General features: G+C 44.4%; 1 protein-coding gene across 1 annotated transcript; it reads right to left on the minus strand.

The window, feature by feature from the left end:
• Positions 1 to 7510: 7510 nt before the first annotated feature.
• Positions 7511 to 10233, minus strand: LOC119262663. Its single transcript, XM_037535731.1, has 2 exons — positions 9982 to 10233; positions 7511 to 9829 (listed from the first exon to the last, which is right to left on the minus strand). The coding sequence occupies exon 2, from the start codon at positions 8669 to 8671 to the stop codon at positions 7541 to 7543; it is 1131 nt and encodes a 376-aa protein (XP_037391628.1). The 5' UTR covers positions 8672 to 9829; positions 9982 to 10233; the 3' UTR covers positions 7511 to 7540.
• Between the last annotated feature and the right edge of the window lie 9627 nt (positions 10234 to 19860).

Below are 19860 nucleotides of genomic sequence, written 5' to 3' on the forward strand. Positions count from 1 at the left end.
GAGTAAGTGCTCCCTGAAGAGCTCTGTCTTCAGGAGTTTCTTAAAAATAGCGAGGGACGCCCCTGCTCTGACAGTGGAAGGTAGCTTAGCGTAGAGCAGAGTGCATCAGTGGCATCATTTACATTGAGTGATGAAAATGAGCCTGGTGGAGGCATATTATCAGTGACCAGTGAGGAGTACTGGTCGGCCGAGAGGTCTCTAAGATTGCGGCGGAACGAGACCATAGTTGGAGCAGCTTTTGGTTTTTTCTCAATACACACATTGAGTTGTATGAAATAGTGATCCGAGAGGTGCAGAGGGGTGACAGTTAGCGAGTCAGTGTCACTGTTGCGTGTAAAAATTAAATCCAGATTTTTACCAGCTTTATGAGTCAGAGGGCTTGGAACCTGCTCCAGATCGAAAGAGTGCATGAGGGATATGAAGTCTGTGGAGCACGGACTGTCAAGGTGGATGTTCATATCACCTAGAATAAGCATGGGACAGTCTTGATCTGGGATAGAAGAAAGCAGCATATCAAGTTCATTTGTAAACTCGCCCATTTGCCCAGGAGGACGATAGATGACAATAATGCCAAGTTTAGCTGGAGTATTAACCAGCGTGGCATGATACTCAAAAGAGGTGTACGTATTTGTTGGTAGCAGTGGCGTGTGTTTCAAGCCATTTGCAATCAATAGGCCAGTCCCACCTCCTCTTCCTGAGGGACGAGAGGTATGAGAGAAGGAATAATTGTTTGATAGTGCCACCGGAGTAGCAGTGTTTTCTGGTTTAATCCAGGTCTCAGTCAGAGCCAGTAGTTGTAATGATAAATTATTGGCATAAGAGGCGATAAAAGCTTTGTTAACGGCTGACTGGCAGTTCCACAGCCCAACTGAGAATGAGGCAGCAGTGGGCGTGGTTTGCCATAGTGGCCTTAAGTTAGAATGATTCTGGCGCCTGTGTGTTATTTTGCGCCTTCTGTGCATACCGCAGATGACGGGGATGTGTTGGAAGCACATTTTGGGAGGCAGCAGGACTCGCGCAGGTAGACTCGCAGGTCTTTACCCGAGTTAGGTCTTCACACAACAGCTGACGCCTCAGCGACTGGGCGGGGTAAATAGGAGTGTAAATTGCAGACAGCTGTTAGGAGATCAGCTCGACCAGACTGCCTTTATATGCCGCGAGTGTGTACGTGAGGGGGTTTGCCACGCCCCCTCGACCGAAACCCCGAAACCGTCTGAAACAGCACTTAAAGTGCGTTAGTTAGTGTGAGGTAGCAAGCTGGACTTTAGCAAGAGCAGTCTGGAGCAGCTTAAAACGTTCCCGTGTGCTCCGTATGAAAAGCCCGTTCTTATGTCGAATGATAAATCTGAATCTATTATAACGCCAAGATTTTTTGCTGCTGAGCCAGGTGTAACTGGAAAGTCAGCGAGATTTAAAATTAAATCTTGTAGTTTATTTCTTGCTAATTTTGGACCCAGAAGGAGAACCTCTGTTTTGTTACTGTTTAGTAGGAGGAAGTTCCTCCATCCAGCATTTCACGTCTTTTACACAGTCCTGCATTTTCTTTAATCTGTATTTGTCATCAGGATTGGCTGATATGTACAGTTGAGTATCGTCTGCGTAACAATGAAAGTTGATACCGTGGTTGCTTATAACTCTGCCTAACGGTAACATGTATAGTGTAAATAATAATGCTCCTAAAATAGAGCCCTGCGGAACTCCAAATCTTACTTTTGAATAACTGGAAGATAAATTGTTTACACTAACGAACTGATAACGTTCTGTTAGGTAAGACTGGAACCATGATAGGGCTGTCCCTGTGATTCCAACCATGTTTTCTAACCTTTCTAGGAGAATATTGTGGTCTATTTTATTGAAAGCTGCGCTGAGGTCAAGTAGCACTAACAGGGATACGTAGCCTTGATCAGAGGCAAGAAGAAGATCATTAGTTATCTTAACTAGAGCCGTCTCAGTGCTGTGGTGTGGCCTGAATCCAGACTGAAATTTTTCATATATATGGTTCTTATGTAGATATGAACTAAGTTGTTGGGCCACAGATTTTTCTAAGATCTTAGATATAAATGGTAAGTTAGAAATAGGCCTGTAATTAGACAGTATGCTAACATCAAGATTTGGTTTCTTGTGACCCGAGGGCTACCTGATTCCAAATTGTGACCCGAGGGCTACCTGATTCGATTATTATTCGGTAACCAACCCAAAGAATTACCTAAATAAGGCACGCAGAGACGTTAAGAGGCTGGTATATTAACAGGTTTATTAAGGATAGAAAATTTGACAGCTGCACACATCATAGCGATCAGACCCACTTCTAAAATCACATCACCCTAGCACAATCTGGGCCTCGATGGGTTATTAATTACTAATGGTAAAATAACCACGCATAAAAAAAAGGAAGGAACCACAATACCAGCCTAGGTTCAACCCCCCATACTAAATTACACACTGTGATTAAATAAAATCAGTAGACAATGAAAAGAGATTACATAAATATACTTCCAGTCACCCACACTAATCAAATCAAAAATAAACCAAACGTGACACAGCAACCTTCAATATAGGTGGGACAGAAACCCGGCTTAAATGAGCTGAATATCCTCTACCTTTCAGCGTGCGCCTCCTAACCGTCCTTCCTAAATTAAAAAGGCACCAGATTAACCAGGGGTAAAATATATTAGGGGCTGCCCTGGGTCAAAAAGCCTCCCAATAATATACTAAAATATTCCTTTATTAACTATTTAAAAATGATGTAGTGCAGAGGTATTAAAAAAAGGGGAAGAAGAAAAAGCAGTGGCTATTGTTGCTGACCGTACAGACCGGTTAACTGTAGCAGGTGGAATGCACAGCGCAACTTCACTTTGTAGTACTTCAGATATCCCCAGGGGCTCACACAATATCTGTCACGCCACACTGCTGATTCAGAAAGCCCCCCACTCTCCCTTTAAAATAAATAAACAAACCATCATTAAGACACTAAACTGGGACCTCCTGTGGTTATTATTAATAAAAACCACCAATACCTGACAATACTACGACAGTAATACATATCGTAACTGCCAGCATTTACAAAGCATTTAAACAGCAACCGTACCTGTGTAAATGTGGGCTTCTCGCACACACACGGCGCCAGCAGGCTCAGTCACGTTCCTATGGTCTTCCCCAAAAGTTTAACATGCACATTAGCAACATACAGCTTCACGGATCTTCCCGACGCCGAGCTCAGATTTGCCCCCACGAGATCAAACGATACTTCGTTCTCCCTGCGCGAGACTATATAGCGGGTGAAGCCGAGATCAATCAAAACACCAGTGTCAAAATAAAAGCCCCCTCTATGCTTCTACCCATCACATCCACCCCTACTTTGAAATGTCACCGTCCCGGTGACAAACAAACCACAAGGGTTACCATGGTCTAAAGAAACACTGGACTGTATTAAGACTGGGCTGAGCTGTAGCCCCTACCTCCTCATGCTGGAAGGTGACTGATCGTGGGAGGTTATACAAATTCGAATGCTGGCCGGCCGTTTTCCGGGCTGAACGTCGTACTGGCACTGATGCCACTGACGGGGATAACTCAGGCTCTGGTGGGACAAGGTTTCCTACTGGCTCTATGTTCAGGTCTAACTCTGGAACAGCCTCTTGCCTCACCATCCACTGGCCAAAAATTGAATCCTCTTCACTACTACTTTCTGTAGAATGCTCCTCCACTGATTCAACCCTACTCGAGTGTTCTCTCTGTGAAGCCACTGGGGATGTAACTTGTCCCGGGACCACTCGTAATTCAGACCGGTGCAGGTTTCTGGTAGGACCTAGACCGTCTACTTGCCTAATGGTGTAAACTCTGCCACCTCCATCCAGGCACTTCACCACTTCATACGGCGTACTATCCCAGATGTCTTGAATCTTATTCCGACCTTGAAGGTGATTCCTTCTATAGACTATAGTACCATAAGGAAGCACAGGGGCAATCCCCTTTAATGAGGTCGGTACTTGCCGCCTGGTGGCCGCTGTTAGTTGCCGCTGTGCACTTGCATAAGCAAACCGTAGGAACTCTTGCTGCTCTTGCACCCAATCTCCTACCATACCCTCCACAATTTCTTCTTCCGCAACGCCCAGCAGTGCGTCAATGGGTAGTTGAGGTTTCCTCCCAAACATCAATTCGTATGGGGTGTGGCCTGTTGACTGATGCACAGTGGTGTTATATGCAAACAATAACTGGGGTAACTGTTGTGGCCATCTTCGTTTTTTCTCCACGGGCAAGGTTCTCAGTAAATCATGCATAGTGCGGTTAAACCTTTCGCACTGCCCATTACCTTCAGGGTGGTATGGTGTTGTTCGACTTTTCTGTATCCCATACAATTTACATAATGCTTTTAGCATCTCACCTTCAAAGCACCGGCCTTGATCCGAGTGTATTCGTTGCGGCACCCCATACACATAAAACCACTTCTCGATCAGGGTACGTACCACAGTGTTGGCTTTTTGGTCAGAAGTAGGGAATGCCTGTGTGAATTTTGAAAAAACATCTGTCACCACCAGTACATTCTCTCGACCATCGCTGGCCTTCTCAAGCAAAGTGAAATCTATAGCAAGGATTTCCAGAGGTTTAGAGGCAGACAAATGCCCTGGAAAAGTTCGCACCTTTGGAAACTTAGCTTTAGCTACTACACAACGGGCACACTGCTGACACCACCGTTCGATGTCCTTCCCCATCTGGGGCCAATAGCACCTCTGCCGCACTAGGTATGCTGTTCGTTCACACCCCTGATGGCCATGGTCGTCATGAAGAGCAGTTAATACTTCGGCCTGTAATGTCTCTGGTAACAGCAACTGCAAAAACTCCTTGTACTCCCCTGGCCCATGAGTCAGGCGGTAGAGCACCCCACCTCTCTCTCTTATCCGTTTCCAGTGCTTGACCAGTCCCAGTACAGGTTTCTTTTCCATTGCTCGCTCTTCAGAAGAAGGGGGTCGGCCCCACCCCCAATACACTAGAAAAGCTCCTATTGTTGGATCCGCTGATTGGAGGGCTACAAGATCTACTTTTCGACGTATAGGAAGGGCGTCTATAGTAGCCAAGGACCCAACACACGGAGGCCCACCAGACAAATTTGGACCAATGGGTGGAACAGAGAACCCAGGAGCAAGGTCTTCAATATAAGAAGGTGCAGGTAAGTCAGGTTGTCGGGACAAAGCATCAGCAGCTCTATTGGTGCTTCCAGGTCGATACTTAATGTCAAAATTAAAAAGAGCCAACTGTGAGGCCCAGCGCTGCTCAACTGCACCCAACTTGGCAGTCTGGAGATAGCTCAGAGGGTTATTATCGGTTAGCACTGTAAACTTGGCCCCCAATAAGTATTCTCTGAATTTCTCAGTAATGGCCCATTTCAACCCCAAAAGCTCCAATTTCATGGAACTGTAATTAGACATATTTCTCTCTGTAGGATGCAACCCCCTGCTTGCGTATGCTACTGGACGTGGTTTTCCTTCTTGTTCCTGTGACAACACAGCCCCCAGACCCGTATGACTTGCATCTACTTCCAAGATAAAAGGCTTGGCAAAATCTGCATATGCCAAAACAGGTGCAGTTACCAACTTGTCTTTGAGTAGGCGAAATGCCTCCTCACATTCGTCACTCCAATGCCCATCTAGTAGGCTCAGTCTGGGTCTCGACTTAGCTCCTTGAAGGGTGGCCACTAATTTATGAAGCGGCGCAGCATATCTAGCAAATTGAGGGACAAATCGCCGGTAGTAAGAAGCGAACCCAAGAAAAGATCGAAGTTCCTTCACCGTGGTTGGACGCTGCCATTCTGACACCGCGGTAATCTTATCAGGGTCAGTCGCTACCCCCGAGGCAGAGATCACATGTCCAAGGTAATGGACTTCATCCTGAAAGAAATGACATTTCTCAAGTTTTAGTTTCAAGTTGTGCTGTTGTAATCTTCCCAAAACCATCTCCAAACGCTGTAAGTGGGACTCAAAAGAGGAGGAAAAGACCACAATGTCATCCAGGTACAGTAACAAAGACTGAAAGCGTTCATCTCCAAAAATACGTTCCATGAGTCGCTGAAAGGTACTGGGCGCATTACAGAGGCCAAAAGGCATTCGATTGAACTCAAAAAGGCCGAAAGGAGTGCAGAATGCTGTTTTTGGCTTGTCCTTTTCTGCCATAAGGACTTGATTGTATCCACTAGTCAGATCCAAGGTCGAGAACAATCGAGCACCCGCCAAAGCATCCAAAGATTCCTCAATCCTTGGTAATGGGTAAGCATCCTTTCTAGTCTTTGTATTCAACTGCCTGTAGTCAACACATAACCGTAGAGTGCCATCCTTTTTCTGGACCACAACAATTGGAGAGGAATAGGGACTACAGCTCACCCGCACCACTTCCCTCTCTAAAAGCTCTTGAATATGTGCCTTAACTTGCTCATACTGGGAAGGTGGAAGCCTGCGATAACGTTGACGAACTGGTGTATCATCAATCAATGGAATTTCGTGTTGTACTAAGCTGGTACACCCTAGATCACCTTCAGTTTGGCTAAAGACCCCACTATACCGTTGGAGCAACTCTTTCCCTTTTTGCCCCTGAGCTAATGACAAGGTAGGCCAAGAAAGATTAGACAGATCTAGTGGCTGACCCTCAACCTGTAGTGCCTGTATAATGGCAACACTCCCCTGATCTTCAACCCTCTCCTCCAAAATCACCACCGGGTTTTTGGTTTGTAGCGCTACCAAAAATAGACTTCCCAACACAGTACGGGGTGGTAGCCACACATCTCTGGTCTCCACATTAACTACCGGCACCCAAGTCTGGCCTCTACTAAAAGAAAGATAGGCTCTAGAAAGTAAAATGCCAGGTGGTAGCTTACTGTTCCCAGGCTCCAGCAATACTGACTGTAGTGATGACCCCACATGCTGATTGCCAATAGCTTCCACCAATTGAACTGAGCCTGCTGGAATGCGGATGGCCATACGTCCTGCTACCTTCACTGGGCCCAGGCAACCACTCAAAGGCAGGCAATCTAACTGATGGCATTCTTTGAAAGCCTGCTTCCAAACATACCCCACCGACTGCAAAGGAGGGGCCTGAAAAAGAGTCGAGCCATGTTGTTCAAACAATTCACGGTAACACTGGCCGATAACATTCATGCCCAATAATCCCGGGACCCTAGACTTTTGAATTTTACTATGGGGATCAACAGGATCTCTAATAACCAAAACACCCATTGCCGCCAAGGTCCTACCTAATACTTGCATATCCAACTCCAAGTAGCCAATATAGGGAACTTCCAAACCATTAGCTGCCCTAAGTTGAAGCCAGCGACATTGCTGTAAGGGTCTAAAAACAGACTGAAAATGTTGATTAAAAAATGTTTCAGTAACAGTAGTAACCATAGAGCCTGTATCTAGTAAGCAAGGAACAGAAACCCCTCCCATGCATACATCAATAACAGGACAAACTCCCATTAATCTAGATAATGGGCTAGAGGGCAAAGTGGAGCCTTCAATATGCCTAGCTGGCGGTTGGCCCTCCCCACCAGCCGGTATTAGTTTTCCTGCGGCTTGAACGGAATACCCGCGCTCCTCGATCCCCCACTATCTGGAAACCTACCCCCCCTAGATACTGGGTTAGATCCTCTACCTTCCCGACAAAACCTTGCAATATGGCCTGGTTGCTTACAACGAACACAAATAGGCCTACCAAAAGAATCATATGGATAAGATGGAGCAGTTTGACCCAAGGAAGCCCCCTGTGTAGAAGGTGACTTATTACCCAAAGACAAATGTGTCAACAACATATCCAGTTGAGCTTGCTGCTTTTTCAAACACTCCTTCAATTCAGCTAATTCATTACTAGGTTGAGCCGTTACTGCTTGGCTGGCAGCCCTATACTCACCTACTACCTCAAGTTGAGTATCACAGGAGTATGCGCGGGTCCTTGCCAATCCCCCATGCTCACCTTCTTCTACCCAACGAATAGCATCACTGCGTATAGTTAAAAAGGGAACATTAGGGTTAAGCCTCACTGTACGTTTTAACTCCCGCCGTAACATGCTATCCCGGACGTACTCAATGAATTGATCCCGTACCAAATGATCGCCATTTGCAATGGGCCTAGGGCTTTGGCGTTTAATAATCTCCATTAGGGATAAAAGAGAATGCGAATATTCTCGCAAAGACTCCCCTTCTAACTGTCGACGGTGGAAAAATTGCTTTTGTAATCCAATATAAGATTTAGAACAGCCATAAATATCAACCAGAATGGTGAGAATTTTCTCTGGATCATTTCTTTCACTCGCTGGGCGAAATTTAATCTCCGTTTTAGCTTCCCCATCTAAATGATCGTATATAAATAAGGCTTGCTCACGTGGCGACATGTGACGACCTTCCAAAGACCTGCGCACCTCCTCAACCCAATCTTCTACTGAGGGCATATCTGCAGATTTGCCAGAAAACCTAGGACATTTTCTCTCTCTTGGAATGTAGATATACCGCTCAAACCTATTTTGGCTAACCTCTGCTTGCATACTGGCTTGTGTCTCCTCCCCATTACTGGTGCTAGCACCCACATTAACACCTTCAGTAGCTTTCAATCTATCATTTTCAGCTTGCAACTGCTGCACACGTTCGTTCAAAGCCCTTAGTTGTTCTTCCATATCAGAATTAGGCAGAGACATGTCGCCCAAAAAAAAACACACCAAAAGGAGTCAATGTACTTAAGACAAAAGAAAGAAAAAAGAAAAAATGGTTTCCAGCGTCACGAGGAGCGGTCAGGTCTGCAGTCTTCCTTGATAGCGGCTTCCTTTCTGGCAGCTTCCCAGACGACCCGGTCCGTGGTCCCACTGGATCTGCTAACAAATAACCACTGCTTTTCTTCCACCCTTTTTGTTTTCTTCTCTGCCAAAAATCACCCTATATGCACCGCTACCCTATCAAATATTAAATATCCCCAAACAAATCGGTTAATATATGCTCGGAAAAGCTACACCAGCACTCTAATCCTGCCGACTACGCCAAATTGTGACCCGAGGGCTACCTGATTCCAAATTGTGACCCGAGGGCTACCTGATTCGATTATTATTCGGTAACCAACCCAAAGAATTACCTAAATAAGGCACGCAGAGACGTTAAGAGGCTGGTATATTAACAGGTTTATTAAGGATAGAAAATTTGACAGCTGCACACATCATAGCGATCAGACCCACTTCTAAAATCACATCACCCTAGCACAATCTGGGCCTCGATGGGTTATTAATTACTAATGGTAAAATAACCACGCATAAAAAAAAGGAAGGAACCACAATACCAGCCTAGGTTCAACCCCCCATACTAAATTACACACTGTGATTAAATAAAATCAGTAGACAATGAAAAGAGATTACATAAATATACTTCCAGTCACCCACACTAATCAAATCAAAAATAAACCAAACGTGACACAGCAACCTTCAATATAGGTGGGACAGAAACCCGGCTTAAATGAGCTGAATATCCTCTACCTTTCAGCGTGCGCCTCCTAACCGTCCTTCCTAAATTAAAAAGGCACCAGATTAACCAGGGGTAAAATATATTAGGGGCTGCCCTGGGTCAAAAAGCCTCCCAATAATATACTAAAATATTCCTTTATTAACTATTTAAAAATGATGTAGTGCAGAGGTATTAAAAAAAGGGGAAGAAGAAAAAGCAGTGGCTATTGTTGCTGACCGTACAGACCGGTTAACTGTAGCAGGTGGAATGCACAGCGCAACTTCACTTTGTAGTACTTCAGATATCCCCAGGGGCTCACACAATATCTGTCACGCCACACTGCTGATTCAGAAAGCCCCCCACTCTCCCTTTAAAATAAATAAACAAACCATCATTAAGACACTAAACTGGGACCTCCTGTGGTTATTATTAATAAAAACCACCAATACCTGACAATACTACGACAGTAATACATATCGTAACTGCCAGCATTTACAAAGCATTTAAACAGCAACCGTACCTGTGTAAATGTGGGCTTCTCGCACACACACGGCGCCAGCAGGCTCAGTCACGTTCCTATGGTCTTCCCCAAAAGTTTAACATGCACATTAGCAACATACAGCTTCACGGATCTTCCCGACGCCGAGCTCAGATTTGCCCCCACGAGATCAAACGATACTTCGTTCTCCCTGCGCGAGACTATATAGCGGGTGAAGCCGAGATCAATCAAAACACCAGTGTCAAAATAAAAGCCCCCTCTATGCTTCTACCCATCACAAGGGGTTTGATAACTGCTAGTTTAAAAGCTTTGGGAACTTCAGAGCAGAGCAGGAAGAGGAACGAGACAGGAAATGACAGAGTAGACGGCAGACTGCAAGACCGGCTGAAGGCGGAGCTTTATGAAAATGGCGGCAGGCCACTGCTAAATTTTTCAGCTAATTTATTTCTATTCCGCTAGCTTAATCTTAGACAAGCACAAAAGATAAGTAACCATTTTTCAGGTTGTCTTTTCTTTATTTCCTATCTAGTTATTCTCAACAACTCCAACACTCTGGAGCACTGCGATATATTCGCCTATATAGACGACTGCTTTGATAGAGTCATCATGAGCAAGTCAAATAAGACGCCATCCACCAAGAGGAGCCGGCCCGAAGAATCCCCAGGAGCGGCCAGCCCACATACCAGCAGCACGGTGGAAGTTCTGGAGTCCATTAATAACAAGCTCTCCAGATTCGACGCTCGCCTGGCTCTAGTGGAAATACTCCACCAAGAGTTTCAGGCCCTGCGGGAATCTATGGAGTTCAGCCAGCAGCAGGTTGAATCACTCGCTGCAGAAAACGCGGTTCTGAGAGAGTCGGTGAAATCGCTCACCGAGGGAATGACCCGGCTCTCGGAGGAAAACAAAAAAATTAAAGAAACGGTTCTTGATCTCCAGTCCCGCAGCATGAGGGACAACCTAATTTTTGCAGGAATCCCGGAGAAGGCAGACGAAGACCCGGTAAGTACAGTAAAGTCATTCATACAAACTCACCTAAAACTTCCAGAGGACACCGTTAAAAACATCGGCTTCCACCGCGTTCACCGCCTGGGGGGTAAACGGCCGGATGCGCGAAGACCCAGACCGATCGTGGCTAAGTTCGAACACTTCCAACATAAAGAGCTGTTAAAGAGCCGCGGCCGGGAACTGAGAGGAACGGACTTTAGTTTAAACGACCAGTTCCCCAAGGAGATCCTGGAGCGACGCAAGGTCCTGTTCCCCATCCGTAAACGTTTCATCCAAGGAGGCTCCCGGGCCGTCATTGCAGTGGATAAACTGTACGTTAACGGTCAACTCTACCGCGACATTAATATCACACCATGGCTGTACTAATCAGGTGATCTGTACCAACACCGACGCCTTTATCCGAATACTTTAACATATCACCTTTCCACTAGTATAATACGACATACGTCTAAAAAAAAAATCATTAATGCCGGTTTAATAAGCAGAGTGCCTTAAATAATTTAAATGTTTTCTTCTTCCTTAAGATGTATTTGTTTTCCCTTTTTTTGTTGTTGTTGTTGTATGTGCACTTTCATTTTACGTATCACCTTTTTTTCCTCCCCCTCTCTCTTTCAATACCCACACAGCGATTTGTTCATTCACTTTAAGCGATTTGTTCACACACACACACACACATACATACAGGCATATCTAACAGACACACACAGAGACACACAGCACACACACACACACACATACATACAGGCATATCTAACAGACACACACAGCACACACTCACACAAACATACAGGAGACACACACAAACACAGCGCAGACACATAGGCATACACGACCGATACATGCAGGCACAGACACACACACACAGACATATAGTGCAGATACACACACAAAACATACAACACAGGCATACAGCACACTTATACAACACATACACCTCTAGTAAACATCCAACACTCAAACAGCTAGTTTTAACATGAGTACACTGAGGTTTGTTACATGGAATGTACGTGGAGCTGGTTCGAGGGAAAAGAGATTGAAAATGTTTAATCGGCTAAGCAACTTGCAAGCAGATATTGTCTTTCTACAGGAAACACATATGTCAAAAACACCTACATACACACTGACCTCTCCTCAGTTCCCTCATGCGTACTCAGCCTGCTACAACTCAAAACAAAGGGGGGTGGCCATACTAATTAACAGAAGGATAAACTTTTCCATTAGCAACAATATAACAGATCCTGAAGGTAGATTTATAATACTTAACTTATCGATTCTAAATATGCATTTATGTATTGCTAATACAGTGGGTTGCAAAAGTATTCAGCCCCCTTGAACTTTTCAACCTTTTGCCACATTTCAGGCTTCAAACATAAAGATATGAAATTGACATTTTTTGTGAAGAGTCAACAACAAGTGGGACACAATCGTGAAGTGGAACGAAATTTGTTGGATATTTTAAACTTTTTTTAGAAATAAAAAACTGAAAAGTGGGGCGTGCAATATTATTCAGCCCCCTTGCTTTAATACTTTGTAGCGCCACCTTTTGCTGTGATTACAGCTGCAAGTGGCTTGGGGTACGTCTCTGTCAGGCTTGCACATCGAGAGACTGAAATTTTTGCCCATTCTTCCTTGCAAAACAGCTCGAGCTCAGTGAAGTTGGATGGAGAGCGTTTGTGAACAGCAGTTTTCAGCTCTTTCCACAGATTCTCGATTGGATTCAGGTCTGGACTTTGACTTGGCCATTCTAACACCTGGATACGTTTATTTGTGAACCATTCCATTGTAGATGTTGCTTTATGTTTTGGATCATTGTCTTGTTGGAAGATAAATCTCCGTCCCAGTCTCAGGTCTTTTGCAGACTCCAACAGGTTTTCTTCCAGAATGGTCCTGTATTTGGCTCCATCCATCTTCCCATCAATATTAACCATCTTCCCTGTCCCTGCTGAAGAAAAGCAGGCCCAAACCATGATGCTGCCACCACCATGTTTGACAGTGGGGATGGTGTGTTCAGGGTGATGAGCTGTATTGCTTTTACGCCAAACATAAGTTCGATTTTGGTTTCATCTGACCAGAGCACCTTCTTCCACATGTTTGGTGTGTCTCCCAGGTGGCTTGTGGCAAACATTAAATGAGACTTTTTATGGATATCTTTGAGAAATGGCTTTTTCTTGCCACTCTTCCATAAAGCCCAGATTTGTGCAGTGTACCACTGATCGTTGTCCTATGGACAAAGTCTCCCACCTCAGCTGTAGATCTCTGCAGTTCATCCAGAGTGATCATGGGCCTCTTGGCTGCATCTATGATCAGTCTTCTCCTTGTTTGAGCTGAAAGTTTAGAGGGACGGCCGGGTCTTGGTAGATTTGCAGTGGTCTGATGCTCCTTCCATTTCAATATGATCGCTTGCACAGTGCTCCTTGAGATGTTTAAAGCTTGGGAAATCTTTTTCTATCCAAATCCGGCTTTAAACCTCTCCACAACAGTATCCCGGACCTGCCTGGTGTGTTCCTTGGTCTTCATGATGCTCTCTGCGCTTTAAACAGAACTCTGAGACTATCACAGAGCAGGTGCATTTATACGGAGACTTGATTACACACAGGTGGATTCTATTTATCATCATCAGTCATTTAGGTCAACATTGGATCATTCAGAGATCCTCACTGAACTTCTGGAGTGAGTTTGCTGCACTGAAAGTAAAGGGGCCGAATAATATTGCACGCCCCACTTTTCAGTTTTTTATTTCTAAAAAAAGTTTAAAATATCCAATAAATTTCGTTCCACTTCACAATTGTGTCCCACTTGTTGTTGATTCTTCACAAAAAATTACAATTTCATATCTTTATGTTTGAAGCCTGAAATGTGGCAAAAGGTTGAAAAGTTCAAGGGGGCTGAATACTTTTGCAACCCACTGTATATATGGGCCAAATGTTGACGACCCCTCCTTTTTTCATAATATCTTCACAGCACTCTCTGATCATTCTGACACCAAACTAATAATAGGAGGAGATTTCAACCTGGTGCTTCATCCAAAAATCGACAGGCTCAGTACAGCAGTGAGTCAAAGGAACTGGCAGTCTGCAGACACTCTAAAACAATATATGAACGACTTTGGGCTCTCCGATGCGTGGCGTTCACATCACCCCACTCTCCGGGATTACACCTTCTTCTCAGCAGTACACCATTCACATTCTCGTTTAGACAACTTCTTAGTTAGCAACTCTATTATGATGGATGACACAGACACTCAGATTCACCCTATCACTATCAGTGACCATGCACCGGTATCTCTCTCTCTGGCACAGAAAAGAACCACACCAACAAATAGGAACTGGAGATTAAATACATCATTACTTAAAGAACAAGATTTCATTAATTATTTCAAAAAGGAATGGACAACATATTTAGAAAATAACGACCTGCCAGGAACATCACCGTGTGTTCTTTGGGAAGCAGGAAAGGCAGTAATGCGGGGGAAGATAATATCCTACTGCACACATAAGAAAAAAAAAGAAAAAATACAGGTATTAGAATTGGAAGAAAAAATAAAATCCTTAGAAGCTGCCCATGCGGCTTCACCACAAGAACACACAATGAGCAAGCTGAGAAAACTCAAACTGGAATTAAATGAAATAAGAGACAAAAAGACACAATTTTTACTGCAAAGGTTGCGTTGGCAGAACTTTGAACATAGCAATAAATCCGGAAAATTCCTTGCTAACCAGTTAAAGCTAAATAAAGAAAAAACAACTATCTCTTCTATTAAAGTCTCAACTGGAAACATTACTCATGATCCACAACAAATAAATAAAGCTTTTAAAGAGTTTTACAAAGCCTTATATTCATCACAGATTAATCCTTCTAATGCAGCTATTGAAGAATTTCTTAATAATATAAATCTCCCCAAGCTGAAAAATGAACAAGTTGTTGCACTGGATTCACCACTTGCTTTATCCGAATTACATGAAGCCCTGCAGCATCTACCAAATAACAAAGCCCCAGGCCCAGATGGATTTCCAGTAGAGTTCTACAAAGAATTCTGGTCTGTGCTAGAACCAACCTTTTTCAGAATGGTAACTCAAATTCAAAATGAGAACGTACTGTCCCCAGACATGAATTCTGCTAACATTAGCCTACTTCTTAAACCAGGCAAAGACCCTACACTGCCTTCTAGCTATCGCCCAATTTCACTCATAAACGTAGATCTTAAAATTATTTGCAAAGTCCTTGCCAGAAGATTAGAGGAAATCACTCCACTTATAGTACATCCTGACCAGACAGGTTTTATCAAGGGTAGACAATCAGCCAATAACACACGCAGACTAGTAAACATAATAGATTACTGTGTAACGGGTGTGTCCTGCCAGTCTTTATTGTTCATCTGACTGACACACTACCGTTAATGATTACTCTGCGTTGTGTTCTGTTGTTTTTTGGATTGGTGTATGAAGGAAGGAAGAAGAGCGACACACTGGTGTTGGCAGATGTTGTTTACTCCTCTCAGCTTGTATTCCCACTGACTCCACGCAAATTATTTTACATTTATAGACCAAAATTTATAAACTCTAACATTAATCCTATTTTCTTAAGAAAAATAAAACACACATTGTTTTTTATCCAAATAAGAAAAATATAAATTTGCAGCATAAACATGTACCAACAGCATAGTAATTATATAACTCGATATAATGATAACAGAAAACAATAACCGTATTTAAACTGGTAGAAAAGAGCATAAAGTGCACATACCTGGATAGGAAAAATAGAGACAATATATTGTAGACAGAGTACACATCGAGTCTCCCTCTCCATACATTCAGCTGTGAGCTGGCACATTTGAGCCATACACTCCGGCCTACAGCTCCCTAGTGAAGAGTGCACATGTAGAGCACATGTATTTTGTGACTAAAAGAAAATAGTCTCTTACCACCAGATATTGTCACACAAATAGCTCAAAACTACACCAGAAACACTTATACTTATCTTTAACAACAAACACTAAGTAAAAATCGTGTTAAACATTATAAAACAATTATTTTGTGTAGAGAACTAGCTGTACTGACCTCCTCTCAGCTTGTATTCCCACTGACTCAGGGATATCGCAAAATGGCGTTGCTAGTCTAGCTACTTCTTAAAGAGACAGTACACCTTTAGCTCAGTACACTTAACACACATAACGTGTAACAATGCTGCCATATACAGGGATTTTGGTGGGATTTCACACAGTCTATTCATTTAAAACAGGTATTATTTTAACTGGGTTACATTCACCCCCCCCTGAAATCCACCAAAATCCTGTAACCAGAACTAAGCCCAGCCATAGATCCATAAGAGACTATGTACCAGCACAAGTGTATACGTAGACCTAGTCCACATCAACTGAAAAGTCATCTCCTTCAGAGATTAAGAGAAGGACAAGATTGATCAGGTCTCATCCCCCCCTAGAGAAATATGACGCCTCTTACGTCACAAGGCACTTGGCTATCCATATTGAAATCACAAAGGCATTTTTTTTTTTTTTTTTTTTTTTTTAAACAAAAAACAGGCAGCATATGAGAATGATCCATCTAATCGAAACAGGATCCACCCTAACTCAAAACAACCCTATTCCTCAACAAGGGTTTCTGCACCATGGACTCTATCAGTCTATTAACAGACTTGACCAGTCTACCTGCACGAGTTCTCATAGAACTGTCAACTTGTGTAACTGGATCAGTGCTAACTAATGAGTCAGGCACGGCTACTGTATCAGTGTGTAAGCTACTGTCATTTGGACTAGCTACGACTACACCAGAGGCTGGATCTGGGCAAGGCATAGGTAGATGTTCAGATGTTAACGCTGGACTACCTACGTTTGACTCAGTCAAACCAATCATGTCCAATGAATTTGAGATCTCAGACGAAACTACAGACCTAGTCTCACAATATGAATTGTGCGGAACAGGTACTTCAGACGCCGCTGACAAATCGGATTCAGAGCTGGAAAAAGATGGACTATTACTGTCCTCCTGATTGGAATCACAATCTGAAACAAGGCTAGCATCATGTCCCTCAACTGATTGATTAGTGTCAAGCACAGGCAAGAAATTGACTTCCAGTAATAGATTTCTGTGCACAACCCGTGTGCGTCCAGTGACATCCTTAATCTTGTAAACATGAACATCGGGATGCGCTTCGACAACTGTGTACACGCCATCTTCCCACCTATCAGCCAATTTTTTCTTACCACGTTCACTTTTGTTAGCCACCAAGACACGGTCACCCATGTTGAGGTGAAGACCTCGAACACGTTTGTTGTACTGGCACGTTTGGTGCTGCTGCTCAGCAGATGAATGCCTCTGAGCAATTTCCATGGCATCCTTTAACCCCGAAATTAGAGATTTGACGTAGCAGTCATAGTCGGACACATTGGGGTCAAACAGCACTTGCTTGAAAAGAATATCCACTGGTAGCCTGGGAATGCGACCAAACATTAGGTAGAAAGGCGCGTAGCCTGTTGTTTCATGGACCGTGGCATTGTAAGCGAAAGTGAGAGTCTGAATCTGTTGCGGCCACTTCTGTTTCTCCTTGAGTGGAAGGGCACGGAGCATGTTACCGAGGGTACGGTTGAATCTTTCTGTCCCCCCATTACCCATAGGATGGTAAGGACTGGTGTGAGATTTGGCCACGCCTGCCAAATGGAGGAGCTCTGCTATCAGATTACTCTCAAAGTTGGTACCCTGATCTGAATGAATACGCTCCGGGAAGCCATAGACACAGAATACATTGTCCCACAACTTTCTGGCAACTTGTTTGGCCGTTTGATTGGCACAAGGAAAGGCATGCGCCAGTTTTGTGTAGTGATCTGTGATAACGAGTACATCCACTGACCTCTTTTTGCTATCCTCGGCCGACCAGAAATCTATGCACACCATCTCCATAGGTGCGGATGTATGAATGCTTTCAAGAGGTGCGCGCGCCGCAGGCTCAGGAGTCTTTCCAACCACACAACGCTGACAACAACGAACATAGCTACGGATGTCTCTTTCCATGTCTGGCCAATAGAAACGCTGTCTCGCGAGACTCAAGGTACGGTCCTGTCCCTGATGACCAGCCAGGTCGTGGATACCAGAGAGAGCTTTGTCTTTCAGAGCTTGTGGCAACACAAATTGGAATCGCTTCTGTTTGGAAACAGGGTCCTTTACTACCCTATACAAGATACCATTGCGGAGTTCCAAATGGTTCCACTGCCTCAACAGCTTCAACGTCATGAGGTCAGCGCCACATTTCTGTCGCCTAGAAGGTCTTTTTTTCTCACTGACAAAGGATAACACTTTGGAAATGCAATGATCTGATTGCTGAGCAGACTTGAGCTCCTGCGTAGAGATCTCAGGAAGAACGTCTTGGCCAGCCATCAGCTGCTGAACAGACTGTGTCAATGAAATGGCCCTACACTCAGTGGCATAAGTCCAGTCAGAATGGACTTCACAGAGAGCATGAATCTCTGCACTATCAAGATCTTCTGCAAACTGTAGGTACTGCATGGGGTAGCATCCATGCAGGACCTGAGGCTGACTGCTGATCTGGAACACTTTCTGCACTCTATCGACATGCACAGCACATGCTTCGTCCACCAGGGCATGGTAGGGCTCACCCAACAACCTCTGACTGATGACCCTAGCAAATGGATCACGACTCAGGGCGTCAGCAACGACATTGTTCCTCCCTGGCAAGTACTTGAGGTCAAACGAATATGAAGCAAGCTTGGAGACCCAGCGAAGTTCACAAGCATCAAGTTTCGGCTTCGTCAGAAGAAATGTTAGCGGATTGTTGTCGGTCCAGACCGTGAACTCATGGCCTTTGAGCCAATGACTGAATTTTTCACACACACTCCACTTTAAAGCCAAGAACTCAAGGCGATGGGCTGGATACTTTCTCTGTGCCGCGTTGAGAGTCTTACTAGCGAAGGCGACCGGCCTGGCCTTGGTCTCACCTTCAGGTACTTGCGAAAGAACAGCACCAAGCCCGTCCAGAGATGCATCGACTGACAGAATGAATGGTCTCGCAAAGTCTGGATGTGCGAGCACTACGCACTCCAACAGCGTTTTCTTTAGCTCCTGAAATGCTCTAGTGCAATCATCTGTCCAGTCCTCAGGAGACAATTTGCGGAATGTACCTGGGTGTTTCTGGATCTTAATGGTTTTGCCTCTTCTCTTTTGTCCACCAGTCAGTGCGAAAAGTGGCTTTGCGATAGCAGAGCAACTTGGAATAAAATGCTGGTAGTAAAATACCATGCCGAGGAAAGACTTAATTCTGCGGACAGATGGGGTAGACCCATCATCGTCGAACAAGTCATGAATAGTCAACTTCGTTATGGCATCCACCTTCGCAGGATCCATTGATACACCCCCGCTGTCAACAATGTGTCCAAGGAACCTCACCTGTTTCTGCATGAGATGACATTTCTTCGGTGCCAACTTCAGGTTGTTCTCCCTCATCCTCTGAAACACAACACGGAGACGGCCTAGTGCTTCAGACTCAGATGGAGCAAACACCAAAAGGTCATCCAAATAACAGAGAAGTTTAGAGAAATTCAGGTCCCCAAAGATGCTGAGCATCATGCGCATGAACGAGGCAGGGCTATTGGACAAACCCTGCGGCAACCGATTGTACTCCAGGAGCCCCATTGGAGTTGTGAAAGCCGTGTACTTCTTGTCATTTTCATGGACCGGGATGTTGTAAAAACCTGAGGTGAGATCCATGGAACTAAACAGACAATTACCACCCAATGCTGCAAGGCAGTCCGACTGGTGTGGTAGTGGATGGGCATCCTTCAAGGTGCGAGCGTTGAGCCACCTGAAGTCCGTACATATCCGTAGGCCACCGTCCTTTTTCCAAACCATCACAAGAGGGGATGCGTAA

The sequence above is a fragment of the Pygocentrus nattereri genome, chromosome 28 (genome assembly GCF_015220715.1).
Source record: "Pygocentrus nattereri isolate fPygNat1 chromosome 28, fPygNat1.pri, whole genome shotgun sequence".
NCBI classification, from domain to species: Eukaryota; Metazoa; Chordata; class Actinopteri; order Characiformes; family Serrasalmidae; genus Pygocentrus; species Pygocentrus nattereri.

Coding starts and splice junctions, on each gene's coding strand:
- LOC119262663 (XM_037535731.1), bottom strand. CDS start 8,671: ATGTCTCTGCCTAATTCTGATATGGAAGAACAACTAAGGGCTTTGAAC.